The sequence below is a fragment of the Panthera uncia genome, chromosome D2 (assembly GCF_023721935.1).
Source record: "Panthera uncia isolate 11264 chromosome D2, Puncia_PCG_1.0, whole genome shotgun sequence".
Classification (NCBI taxonomy): Eukaryota; Metazoa; Chordata; class Mammalia; order Carnivora; family Felidae; genus Panthera; species Panthera uncia.
This window is the reverse complement of record NC_064818.1, coordinates 45,042,446-45,056,548: the sequence shown is the minus strand read 5'-3', so window position 1 is coordinate 45,056,548 and position 14,103 is coordinate 45,042,446. Positions and strand designations below refer to the sequence as shown.

The 14,103-nt window shown below is 50.0% G+C and overlaps 1 protein-coding gene across 5 annotated transcripts in view; it reads right to left on the bottom strand.

The window, feature by feature from the left end:
* The window catches only part of WDFY4 (WDFY family member 4), a 298,336-nt gene that overhangs the window by 9,128 nt on the left and 275,105 nt on the right, over positions 1-14,103 (bottom strand). For 3 of the 5 annotated variants that reach the window (XM_049645343.1, XM_049645342.1, XM_049645344.1), the window contains 6 exons: positions 13,103-13,250; positions 11,835-12,019; positions 10,805-10,963; positions 6,120-6,299; positions 4,099-4,281; positions 1,859-1,943 (listed from right to left, as the gene is read on the bottom strand). In XM_049645343.1, coding sequence (XP_049501300.1) covers positions 1,859-1,943; positions 4,099-4,281; positions 6,120-6,299; positions 10,805-10,963; positions 11,835-12,019; positions 13,103-13,250 — 940 coding nt within the window. Of the gene's footprint in view, positions 1-116; positions 858-1,858; positions 1,944-4,098; positions 4,282-6,119; positions 6,300-10,804; positions 10,964-11,834; positions 12,020-13,102; positions 13,251-14,103 lie in introns of those variants that run through there. The other 2 variants (XM_049645346.1, XM_049645345.1) reach the window with 2 other exon arrangements.

Sequence of the window (14,103 nt, the reverse complement as noted above, 5' to 3'; positions counted from 1 at the left end):
CGAGCCATCAGCCCAGAGCCTGACGCGGGGCTCGAACTCACGGACCGCGAGATCGTGACCTGGCTGAAGTCGGACGCTTAACCGACTGCGCCACCCAGGCGCCCCAGAAGTGTTGTGAGTTTTTTAGAATGTACAAACCCCACACATCTTTCTTTTTACCCTGAGATGGGGTGATTCCTTGGAGTCCCAAAGGACCCTCAAGGTACTAGGAACAATGAAGTGAATGTGGTTGTAGATCCTTCTGAGGTCACTGCTTTGGGTCTGCCCACATTATTGACAAGGGTGCCCAGATGGTGTTATTTTGAAGGAAGGGATGCTCAGTGTAGAGCCTGGGACCCAGTAAGGGCTGATCAGATGTCTGTGCATGTTTGTGTGAAGAAAGAACAATAAATGGATGATTAAATGAATCAGGAAGGTGTGGAGTATATTCTAGAAAGGAACTAACTGAAGATGGCTACTCTTTTTAGAAGGCAGCCCTTAGCACTCTAATAAATTCTCTCCCATGAATGATCATGGGTCTTGGGATACGAGTAAACCAGAACTCATGATGACAGGAGAAGTCACACTTCATGGTAACATGTTTCCTTTCATCATGGGCGGCACCAAGAAAAATGTCTCGGTTCTGGGCCAAAATCTTTGATGAAGACGGAGCTGAGAAAGAAGGCTGGCTGCGCTGGAGGAGGTGATGGCTGGGGGCTATTGGGACAGCTGTGGTGGAAGAGAAGGAGGCGATGGCTTTGCTGGTGATCTTTGTGCCTGTGATCAGGGGTGGTGCTATTGTTGATGATGCATGGCAGTATCCGAGGTTGAGGTTCGCCTGGCAGTCTGAAGTTGGTCTGAGGTTGCTTATGTCCGCTCTGGGGACAGAAGTGAGAATGATGGTAATCCTACGCTTCTGGGTAACTCTGGGAAAGCTCCTAGGCCTCTGTGCTTCAATGTCCTAATCCTTCATATGGGTGGCATAATAAAATCTATCTCACGGGGTTGTCGTGACAAATTAGAGAATACACGGCAAGTATGCATGATGGAGACTGCTCAGGGTCAGCCGTCTCCCTGCAAGCTGAGCAGTGGTGGCCATGGTGGTGATGGTACCAGAGGCCATGATGGCAGAATAGAGAGCAGATTTTCTTACATCAGTCCCATCTGCCACAAACCAAAGAGGGCTCCAGAACAGTCGTTCTTTTACCTTGGTACACACCACATTCAACTGGGGACCTGTTAGACATGGAAATCTAGCAACCCCCAATCTTTTGCCAGGGCTTAAGGTAAAAACAGGACCCACATCTACATTTTTAATAAGGCTCCTGGGAATTGCGGATGTAGAGGACCTCCAGACCTCTGAGGAACTTGCCATGGGGAGTTGGGTGGAGGGAGCCAGGATCACCAGGGCAGGCCGGGGCACTATGGAACCACTTCCTCTCTCCAGGCATATGGCAAGGCCCCTCCCTGGCCCCTCCTTGCCCCTTTCTGCAGCATGGCTGTCCAGGCAAGTAGGCATTTGGACTCAGGCCCTGGGCTGGGAAGTTTGGCATTGAGGAGTCATCCAGGCAGATGGAGAACATCAAACTAAACTCTGTAAGGTTCTGAGGCTCAGAAGCCCCTGAAAACCGCCACGACTGTTCACATGTCCAGGGAGCATCCCAGAGCTTGCTGGTCCCTGCATGACGGGGCCAGGATGCAACGGGACTACTCCACGCTGCTTCACGTTCTGCCGGCAGCTTGCAGTAAACTGTGCTCTGTCCCCCCAACTTAGATTCAATGGCTTCCCTGGACTCCGTAGGACTGAATGGAGCTATGGGAGGGGAGGGGGAGTGAAGACAGCAAGGTGAAGGCCCCACCCCCTTAGCAGGGCAGGTACCTCTTGGGCTCAGAGGTTGAGCTGAGGGATCCTCTGGTGCTACCAGCCCGGGAACAGATGTCTTCATGTCCTCAGTCTTCCAAATCTGTCCAGAAAAGAGAAAGGGCCAATGGCTGGGGAAATGATCCTGTCTGTGGCCTCGGGCCCATTCCATTCCCTCACATCCAACAGACCCTGAGGGAAGGGATGGGAATATGGTCCCCTTTCACTTCCAACACTAATGTATTCTCGGGGACAAAAAATTACTTAGGCTTCAGTAGAGCACTGTTGAAGCTTAGGTGGGTTTACTCTGCCCTCCTGTGACCATAGTGCCTCCGTCCTCAACCTCTCATCTTCAGGAATGAGACCCAGCAGCTAGTTTATTGTCATATTACTTAGCTAATGCCCTCTCACCCCACTGCCGCCATCCCTGGAGGCCTCCCTCACCACTTAGCAGCTAGGCCTCCCCATTCTCTGTGTCTGGCTCTTGGTCCCAAGCCCTTCTATTAATGTCCTCATGCTGACTGCATATGGCTTCTCACTTGCTGAATCCAGATGTTATGTTGACAAAGGGCAAGGATCAGCCTCCTCTTAATGATTTTTTGAACTCCACACCAGGCCTAACCCAGCCCTGGGACATTCCAGGAGCTCAATTGCCATGTTGGATGAATGAGTGCTGAGTGCATGAAAGTCTCTCACTCATGACTTGGGGGCCCACAAAAAAAAATGTACCTGCTGCTTGGCCAGCCTGGGCTCCTCTGACTGACCCACAGTGTGAGTCACCCCACCAAGCCCAGGCCTCCCTGACCTACTCATGTTCTGGCTAGCCCAGGATGCCCTGCTCTCTGCAGAGATGAGGTACCCCTCCTAGCCCACAAATGGGGCTTCTCAAGGGACCCTCCTCAGCCTTGTCTTTCCCACCCACACACAGTGACCCCTCAGCCTGCTTGGCCTCTCCATATGCTGTAACTTTTCTTTATCCTTGGGACTCAGCTATACTGCCATCTCCTCTCATGTCTCTCTGTTAGAAATAAATCCATACTCCCTTTGGACCCTCACCACATATTTATTCAGCAAGTATTATCTCCATGATTATTCTGAGCCTTGGCGCATGGACACCCATGCAAAGCAAGGCCAAGTTTTAGCCATGATGGCACTCAGCAAGCTTTCATAAACGTTTGAAGCATTCAATGGACATTTTCTTGAATACATTATGGCCTTCAGTCAACATTTCCTTTAAACTGTGGAATTCAGTTGACAGTTTCTTAAGTAAGCCTCTGAATTATTCCTTATCTTTACTCATTCCTTCATCCCTCCTGTCAGTCTCAGAAAGCTTACCTTGTTCTTCCCAGGCTAATCCTCACACTTCAATGTTTCTGTTTTGTTCTCTTCCTGGTTTATTGATGCTTTCCCTCTCCATGGCCTTCCTCAGAGGGTTCATGGCACTCTGATTATCATGGTCATAGCATGCATTGCATACATGTATTTTCTGTTTATATTCTCTTCTAGGATATGATCAGCTGGAGGATAATGGCTTATTATTAATTTCTGTGTTCCCTGTGGCTTGTATGATGAGTTTGGTACAGAGCCAGAGTTAGGGTGATGGACAGATAAAAAATATTTGGATGTATAGATGGATTCATGGGTAAATTGATAGGTATATGGAAGGACAGATCATTGTATAGGAGGAAAGGAATGGAGGAAGGAAGGAAAGGAGGAAGGGAGGGATGGAGAGAAGGAGGGAGGAGGGAGAGAAGGAAGGAAGGAATGGTAGAGAGATAAATAGTTGGGTAGGTAGGTAGATGTATTATTGGAAGGATGGATGAAAGGATGGATGAATGGATGAATAGGTATAGAGATAAATAGTTGGATGGATTAGTGGGTGAACAGATGGGTGGATGATGGATGGGCAAGTGTGTGAATGGATCGCCCAAATATTTCTTTTCAGCACTGGGCTATGTTCTTACACATTTGACCATTCAGCTTTCACACCTCGTGCTGATAAATGTTTATTTCATTTCATGAGTATATGTGTGTATACGATTATATATATAATTCTATCTTCTATCTATCTATCTATCTATCTATCTACGTTTTGCCTGGAGAGAGCCTTGCCTTTGCCCTCACTTGCCATGAAGACCTAGTCTGGCATACCATTTGGTCTCAAATGCAGCCTATAGATTTGGGCTCTTGGAGGAAGTGAGAACAAAGACCACTTTCTTGTACTCATTCTGCCTTCATTCTGCCCAAGACACACCTACCCGAACCATGCCGTCTTGACTCCCAGTGATGATGACATGGTTTGTGTCCCATGCTGGCCCTTCCATCATGTAGCAGCAGGTTATGACTCCTTCAGGGCCCCAGGCCGTGGTGATGCTGGCCAGTGGCTGTCCGTTGACATTCCACAGAGACAAGTGGGCTCCCGCACAGGAGACAATGGTGCCCTGCAGCAATAAAAACTGATTTCACTCCACGCTGAGGTCACTGCCTGCCCATCCGCATTTGCTCAGCCAGAGTTTGCACACCCAAGCACCCTTAACCTGCTATCTTCTGAAGACTAATGAAGGTACTCCAAGACCTAAGATACCCACTTCTTATTAGATGGCTCATAGGTCTCTTGTGTTTTCACACAACTACAAATTCCTGGCTATTTGCATACTGCAGTCATGTGTTTGGATACTGCTTTCTCTGACACAAACTGGCTGACTTACCCTTTGGACTCCTTCCACAGCCTGGAGACTGCCTCTGGCTCCAGACATGGAGGCCTGGACATGGCAGGCAGGCCAGCCCTGTCCCCATGAAGAAGATTTGGATATCACTTGGTAGAGGGCAGAGTACAGAGGTTTGAATGATTGTATATGGCTCAAAGAATTGGCGGTGTCTCTCTGAAGGGAATTTCTGAGGAGAAATGTCCCCATCGAACCTCCTGAAATGTTTATGTCTAGAGTTTTCTTCTCAAGTCCTTGTCAATATTATGGCCAATGGTATAGTGGTCACTGTCACTGAGGACTCATAAAACCAGCTGGAGCCATGCCTTTGAGCCTTGCCCTAACCACAGAAAGGACGTAGGAAACTCAGTGCCCTTCCATAGCCCTCTGGGCTCCATCATATCCCTTTCTGAATTGTCTGACAGCCTCAAGAGTCTGCTTGAGGCTGAGGACCATGTCTGATACATCTCTGCCAAGCACCCAACCCTGAGCTCAGTAGGCACTTAGTGAATTCAGTTGGCTCCAGGACAAGTTGAATTCAACAAGTTGTTGGTCATGCTATGTCTCCTCTGAGATCTGAGGACATTATTCTTTATAATGCTCTCTCGGATCAGGGCTTGGTGCCTTTCCCAATACATCCACCAATTTGTCCATTCACTCACCATCCTCCCATCCATCCATCCATCCACCCTCCATCTGCCCACTTACCTATCTGCCCATTAATTCACCCAAATATCCATCCAGCCACATACCTATTCATCCATCCATCCATCCATCCATCCATCCTCTGTTCTGCCCATGTAAGATTCATCTTAGATTCAAGTCTACCTGGAACACCATGTTTGGCTAAAGTTGGGACGAGGAGCCTTCTTCATTATCTCCCCCTCTTTCTATTATCCCCTTGCCACTCTATCCATGCTCTGGACTCCTAGGGTTTTCTGTGAGAAGATGCAGAGCCTTTGAATCCTCATGGAACCCCATGCCCTATGATGAGGATCCCAGCCTGGGAGAAATTCCACACTGAGATTTAGATATATAGTTCTCTAACTCTTTCTGTTCTCTCTGTCTCGGTCTCTGTCTATCTGTCTGTCTCTCTCTGTTTCACTCAGACATAACACACACACACACACACACACACGTTCCTGACAGGCTTATCTTTGGTAGCAGCTTGGAGGGACAAACAGAAGCACTTCCTGCCATGGAGACCAGAAGCACCTGATGAGTTAGCACTGACTTAACATCAGCGAACTGAATTAGTCCACCAAGCCCAGAAGATCTCTTACCAAAGCCAACTTCCTGCCCCAATTCCCTCACGCCTGTGCCAGAACAGACACCTCCCACCACTCTCACCACCCTGAGGGAGAAAAATAAAAAAGGAAAAAATAAAATCTAGAACCAGATGCTGCACATGTTGATGGCTCCACTCTGCCTGGGCAAAGAATACTCCACACATTTGGGACAACATTTCTCAACATTCTTGGGAGATCAGCCTCTCTTTGTTCCTGGGTTTTCTCTTGGGACACTGCGCCATGCTTCCAGGCAGGCTCATAGACATGGAGAAAGTGAGGACTCACCGAGACGTCACTGATGGCAAGAGCAGAGATACCCTCCCGGTGGGCAGGCAGGCGGGCCACGTGGGTGAGATGGTCTAGGTCCCACAGGATGCAAGTACAGTCTTGGGAGCCACTCACCAGGAGGCTGAAGGTGACTGATGCTGCCAGGCATGTGACAGCCTGTGTGTGTCCATATAAGGCCTGGGGACAAGAAGCAGATCCACAGATTATGGGAGGGACCCTCAATCTAGGTACCTGGGGAGATTTCCTGCCTTCCCACTTACTGTTGGGCTCCAGATGAGAAAACAGAGATTCAGGGTGATTCCATGATTCCAAAGTCTGTGGTATGTGTGTGCATATGTTTCCATGTGTGTGTTTGTACATGAGTCTATGCTGGCCTCTCAGTTCCATCCATTTCTGGGAGTTGAGGCTCAGCCAGGGTGGATCTGCAGCCCTTTTATCATAACTGAAACAGGCTAGTTGCACCCTCACACGCTGTGAGCTCACCTACACTTGGCCTTGCGTGTTGAAGATGCACGTACCACTAGTCACATGCAAGGACACTGATTTACCAAGTGTAGTGTCCCAACCAGGTGCATAAACATCAGCTAGAAATTCAAATGCAAATTCTTGGGCCCTATCCAAGACCGACTGAGTCAGAAACTCTGGGGGCGGGGCTATGATGAAAACCATGGGTTTTCACAAGCTCTCCAGGAAATTTTCATGCACGCTCCAGTTTGAGCATTACCCCAGGAGAACCTCAGAAACAAACATGCCTCTGCCAACTAAAATGGAAGGGAGGCGGTGGGGGGGCTGTCAGGTCATTATGAAAAAAGATGTGACTTTTCAAGTCTGATGGATCTGGGTTCATAGCCTGTCTGGCCACGTGGCAGCAGGTGACTCAGGGCCTTGGTCTTGGCGCTCAGGTTGGCCTGTGCTGGGTCTCGCCTGGTTCACAGATGGTTATGTATCCAGATATGGCCAGAGGCCTTGCTCCCCAGGGACACGTGCCGGAGGGGCTGGGGTGGCCTGGTGTTCCCAGGTCCACGGCCGCTGGCCACAGTGTGGTTTCCATCACAATGGTCCCAGAAGCTGCCAGGTAAGCCTGATCTGAGAGCTGCTGCATCCACACGGGCAGCTGTCTTCTGGAATGAGCCAGAGAAGTGCAGAGATGGCGTTCTGAAATGTGATTACCCTGGCTTACCTAGTGGTAAACCTCCACCCTCAGGACGGATGACTGCTCGCTCATTTGGGTCAATGAGTCTGAGCATCATATTTCAAAGCTGTCACTTTGCCTGGTCACAGCCAGGAAGAGTTCTGCCAGGGATTCCTGTTTGTTTTCGGTAGATCTTAATGTGGCACCAAGCAGATGGGGCTGGCAAGGTTCCGGACGTGACCCACAGAAGATGACTGGGGTCATCTCAGGAAACTGGAAGCTGTCCACATGAAGAGAAAAGCAGAGGATCCGACAGGAGCTCTGATGACTGAGTTCTGACCGTAGAGGGACATGGTGACTCCAAAGAGTACAAGCCAGGGGATGCTGGACTAAAGGCTGGGGATTCAGAGAGAGAAGCTCTGAGCCCAAGTGTCCCCATGTGCTGTCCATGAATGGAGCCAAATCTACTGCTTTGCAAAGGGAGGCACTGGAGAGTGAGGGGGGCCAGTCTGCGTGCAGGCACTGACCACCCGTGTAAGGCTCACTGCCTCTCATCACGAGGCACGTAGCCACCCCCATCTGGAAAGGCTGAGGACATCAGTGAAGGAGGACAGCAGATGTCAATGTGCTGTCTACTGGCTCTTTGTTGGGATGAGCACTGGGTGTTGTATGGAAACCAACTTGACAATAAATTATATTTTAAAATAAATAAATAAATAAATAAATAAATAAAATAAGAATACAGTAGTCCCCCTTATCCATGGAGGACATGTTCCAAAACCCTCAGTAGATGCTTGAAACCGTGGGTGGTACCAAACCCTGTGTGTACTGTTTTTTTCCTGTACATACATAGCTATGAAAAAATTTAATTTATAAATTAGACACAGTAACAGATTAAAAGCAATAACTAGTAATAAACTAGAACTGTTATAACAACGTACTGCAATGAAAGTTATGTGAGTGTGGCCTCTCTCTCTCAGAATGTGTTATTGGACGCTACTCGTCCTTCCTGTGATGACATGAGGTGAATGTCATAGGCACTGTGATGTGGCCCGAGGCTACTACTGACCTTCCGATGATGAGTCAGAAGGAGGATTATCTGGTTTCGGGCCATGGCTGACCACAGGTGACTGAGACCATGGCACGTGAAACCATGAATCAGGGGGTACTGTCACAGTACCTCTCTACGTGGCCAATTAAAATGACTTCACTGTCATCATGCCTAAATAAAGCAGCAAAAAATAAAGAAAATAAAATAATAAAATAAAATAAAATAAAATAAAATAAAATAAAATAGAATAAAGTAAAATAAAATAAAACAAAACAAAAGCCTGTGGAAATAACTGCTCATGCTGGACACTTGTGGTGAGATGGGCACTCTTAATTAATCGCGGTGGCAATGTAACGTTACAGAACCACTATCGAAAGCACGATGTCCCTGCTTGGTAGTTCTACTTCTTGAAATTTATTTTAAGGCAACAATTAATCAGAAGCAAACAGCAATCTAGATAAGCTGTTGTCTGCAACATTATTTAAAATAGTTAAAATTTGGAAGTAATGTAATTGTCTAGTTTGAGGAGAAACGGTTTATTAAACCCTGGCGCACTGACATAACAAAACAATTGAAATGTAATTTTATGGAAATGGAATAATACAGAACAATTGAAATGTAAATTACAGACTGTGGAGAAGCAGAAACAATTTGATAGGCTGGGTGGAAACAGAATAAACATATCTACACAATGATCAGAATGGTATAAATATGTATATCTGGGGATGGCAGTATATGACAATGGAAACTTTTATAGAGATTATAGAGAATTATTCAACTTTGAAGTGAATTTGAAATTTGTCTTTAATGTTGTAATATCTTTAAAAAATGAAACACTTAAAAAAAACTGTGTATGAAACTATTTAATGATGTCTTTGCCGGCAAGTCAGGGACAGACCCCCTCGCTGAGCAGCTGGTGGTCTGGGGGATCCCCAAGGCCATGTCAGCCACTACAGGTAAATGATAAAGGATTTTATTCTGCATAGGAAATAAGAGCGTGTGGGATTCCCCTTACCTTTTCCTCTTGATTTATAACTAGGAGAGGATGATGAATTACATTTTTATGCTGTCAATACAGGGCTTTTATATAGCACATCTTCATTTCGAAAAGGGACCTGGGAGCGGTAGCGGGAGGCCGCTTCCCCGACTCCCCAAGGCCGGCTCTGCAGTCAGGCTGGATCTAGGGTGTCCCTAAAGTGGTGCCTGGGATAAGGGAGCACTCCATAGAGTAATAATAATGTGCGGTCTCTTCACACAGGTCAGGAGTAAGAACGTAGCCCCCTGCCCGCAGTCCATGGAAGGAGAAGGAAACCTAGAACAGGGTGAAAAGGTGAAAAGGCAGGGCGCTCCGAGGCTGGCTTTGAGAGTCTGGGGAAGGCAGCCTGCACTTGGCCTGCACAGCTCCCTCAGCAGGTGCCACTGCTCCACAGGAGTAATCGGCCCCCTCAGCACTGACCCAGTCGTTCTTTACCTCACGTCTACTGAGTGCCTACCTTGCACCACACGTGTGCTGCAGGGGGTGGTAGGGTGGTGAGGGGAGGGCTTGAAAAGCATCCAGAGAAACCGCGGAGCAGTTTCAGTGAAACATGTGCGGTTTAGGAAATCTGATCCGTGGTGAGTTTTGTATGATTAATTTTGGTGATTGTCATCTTGGGTCTATATGGCTAACTACGAATACAGATGTAAAAATGAGCTGCATTTTAGAGTTGGAAGCGTACCCTAGTGGTATTCTGGGCAGGTTCAAGGATGCACAGGCAGGAAGCGTGGGTTTAGAGTTAGATCGACCCAGATTAAAACGCAAACTCGCTCTCTCTGAGCTTCAGTTTCCTTGTGTGGAAGTGGGAATAACAGTGCCGGATTCGCCAGACTAAAACGAATGTACAGAGTCTCAAGCAAACAGTGAGTACACTCTGCTTGTTACGAGAGCGGCGGTGATTCCTGAGGCGGGACTGGAAGGAGCCCACTGCCCCCGCCTGTTTTTGCTCTACTCCACTGCTGTTCTGAAATAGCCTTTCAATTTCCGGCTCCACGACGAGTCACTTAACTTCTTCGCACCTGTTTTTTCCACCGGTAAAGTAAGGATAAGAATAGCACCTAGTTTACAGTGTTGTTGAGAAGGTAAAAGGAGGCTATCTGCACAAGTGCCCACGGCACATGATCAAAAATGTTCTCAAGTGCAAGGAAACTGCTTTCACTGGCTCTGACGCGTAAGCGGCATCTCTCATTGAGGGATGGGTCCCATGGGGCCACCTGCCCTGTGGGCTTGTCAAAATCACCGTGGGCATGAAACCGTGGCCTTCTAACAGCAAACAGCCATGTGCCATCACCAGTGCCTCTCTGTGTTCTCGGCTCCTGAGGGAGGCAGGGCTTTTGGTGCGCAGGGAATTAGATGGTGCTAGGGCACTATACCTGCCTGAGGCACCACACATGCCCCAGGCACGATCTCCACCTGAGGCACCATCCCCGCCTGAGGTAAAATCCCCACCTGAGGTATGGTACCTGCTTGAGGTGCAGGCCTTTCGGGCGGCCTCTGGCTATGCTGAGCTCCCATACACAGACCACCGCACTGGCCCCAGAGGTGATGATCGTTGTGGGGGCTGGGCACACGGTACACAGGCAGCGGCCCCAGGCAGCCAGGTTCTCGAATGTTGTCAGGATCTATGGGAGACAAGTGGGGTGAGCACTGGCGCCCCAGCCAGCACAGGGCCGAGAGCCCGGACAGGGTGACAGAGGGACAAGGGCAGGTCTGGATGCTTGTGGCTTGCTTGTGTGCCATGGGAACTGCAGGACATGTCATGTGTTCCGGAGGCTGGCACTGGTGACCCAATGCAGGCAATCCAAGCCTGTCCCCAAGGAGCTCATACTCTAGTGAGTGGGGAGACACAAGCGAGCAGGGAGTTAGGGAGACGTTGTAAACACCTGGCTGCCTCATGAAGTGGTAGGGAAGGCTGGGGGTGGCAAGGGAGAGCTCGGTGGGCAGGGAGTTCATGTCATGTGATCGGTGCGTGGGATGTAGGGTGGGAGGGAAGTTGGGCTAGGAAAGGAGGCTGGAGGTGGCCAGGGCCACAGCAAGATGTGAAGTAACTTTGTGGCCTGAGTCAAGGGTGGATGAAGGGCAACCAGACGGCTCGCTTCTGGCGCTGGCTCAATGCTCAGTAAGTGTCCTCAGAGTCTGAGCCGTGAGCAAATGCCAGGGGAACCCAAAGACTCCACACCCAGACTGAGAGTCTGAGTGGTCTCCATGCAGCCAAGTGACCGGCTGGTGGCAGAGACTGCTGTGAAGTGACAGCGTGCACTGTGAACTTGTAAGCTCCGCTCCTTAGAATATGGGTTGGAGGCTTGGCCCACAAGGGCCCTCAGCTGGGCCGCACAAGCCGTCTCCCTCTCAGGCAGGGGGCACAGGCACAAGGAGGAAGTGGGGCAGCTGTGCCTGCTTTGGACTCGCCCTCTGACTGCTTCTGCCTCAACGGTGACCACCCTGCGCCCCGCCTGCCCGCGTGCCCCATACCTGCACCCCACACCCGCCCACCTTGTCAGAGCCATAGTTCCCCAGGCAGCAGCTGAAGTCATCAAAGCCCCAGCTGAAGGTCCTGTTCCAGAGCGGAGGCAGCAGCATCTTGTTCTTTTCCACAGCCAGGATGGTCTTCTCGGTAGGGACGATGTGGCCAATGGCTCCTTTGGGGGATTCTGAGCCTAGAGAGAAAAGGTACATATCTACCCCCCAGTTAGTATGGTGGAGCTTACCCGCCAAGAGGCAACACCCCCTTTCTTTGTGCCCAGGGAGGAGCCATGGGCAGGTGACCTGGACTTGGCAAAGCACAAGCCTGGGCAGTAGCCACTTGCTCGTCAAGTCACCTCACTCCAGGGCCTCACTCCAGGGGCTGTGTTAGACCCTGGCCCCGAGCTGGGTCCCCTGGCCCTGGGTTCCTCCCCTGTTTTAGCACATACGTTAAGCTTGCACGTGGCCACAGGTTTTCAGTGTCTCTAAAGGGCTGATATCAGGGGAGGAGTGGCTGAGGCTGTCGGTGCAGGTGGCACAAAGCCACAGGAGCCTTGGGGGGCTCTGCCCTTCCTGTCCCTCCCAGACACCTTATCTGGTAGGGATGGGTGTGCCACAGGCACTGTTCTTGGAGTTGAAGGAAAAAAAGGACACACCAAAAACCCCCAACAAACCTGGCCTTGTACTCCTTATAGAACTCCAGAATGTTGCCCTTTGTCTTGGGATTTCCCAAAAGCAATGCATGCCCCAGATGGCCCAGACATCAGACTTCACCCACAGTTTCCCTAAGAAGCAGCAGGGCTGGAACTCACACTGGGCTGTGTGCCCCAGGTCAGCTGCTCTTGGCTAGTGGCTGCAGGCCTGCGTGGGTGCTTAGGAGCAACGGTGACTGTGGGTACTAAGGAACAGAGGCTGCAACCCTCTCTCCCCTCGGGAAATCTGGCTTTGGAGGTGAGGAGGGGTGTATGTGTGTGTGTGTGCAGGAAAGAGAGAGAAAGAGAAAGAAAGAGAAAGGGGTGTGTGTGTATGTGCGCACACACATATATGAAAGAAGGAGGGGAATGTGTGTCTTAGATAGACAGGCAGACAGGTGAGTCTGTCAGGATCTAACAGAGGTGGTTCCGGACACTTCCAGGGCACAGGCCTCCCCAGATTCCTGCTGTGACTAAAGACACAGCCATCCAAAGTCAGACCCCAAGACCCTGAAGGGTCTGTGCCCCTGAGTCTCCAAAGGAACACCAGTCACTAAAGGGACATCTGTGGGACAGGGCGCCAAACAGAGCTGACCAGGTGGTTACCTTTGACTGTGACCTGGGAGGGCCGCAGTGACTGCAGATTGTAGAAAAAGGGCTGTGGGTGGCTGGGGAGGCTCGCAGATATGACGGCATCCTTTCCGGGTGAAGCCTTCCCTGCAGTGGTCCTGGCTGGGTGGGGTTTCGTAAAGAGCTGGAGAGGCAAGGGGACAGATGTATACCGCACAAGTCATTAGGGACAGACGGCCGGAGGAGGAGTCCTCCCCAGTCAAGCCACAGCGGTACCTCCGCTCTGAGTGCTGCCTGAGCTGGGCTCACTTCTGACTGAGATAAACAAAAACAGAACTATCTGGTTCAGCCCTCGGATGTTGTCGATGAGGGGCTTGGGCTCAGAGAGGGCCCACTGCTTTCTCCAGGTCATGGTGCGTGACTAGCAGAAATAGCCTTCCTGGCTGTCCAACTGTCATCTTCTCCACGCTGCTTGGGAAAAGGATGACCTCATTGAGGAGCCTTTGGTCCCTGGCAGAGCTGCCTCTCAAATCATGGGTCAGAATGACCCTCTTCTCTCTCTAGATCACATGTCTCTCTTCATTTGCTTGAGCTATTTCTCACATTTTTCTCCCCCCTTCCTTTACAAACTCTGCAGGCACGTCCATCTGGGCATCAAGACAGAATTCTTTAATAGCATCCATTCAAACGTTCCAAAGAGCACAGGCAAACCCCATTAGTGGCCTTTCTTATTTTCACTTTTCTTAGATCTCTGCTGTCAAAGTGTCCCCAATGCCAAACTTTTTGCATAACCAGGCAAAATATGAAGCCCAAGGCCGTGCTGCTTGGCAGAATCTTGCTGCTGCCACAGAGGGCAGCTGAGGCCAGCTCCGGCTCTCCACCCTCCCCCCTTCCCAACTAGGCTGTTTTTTCCAGCCATCAGGCCCATTCTTCTGCTCCCTGATGGAAACATCCGCTGGGTACCATGATGGAGGTGTGACGGTGGGCCGCAGGTGGGCACACGGGTAGAAGTGAGGTTCAGCAGGCAGCTGGGAGGG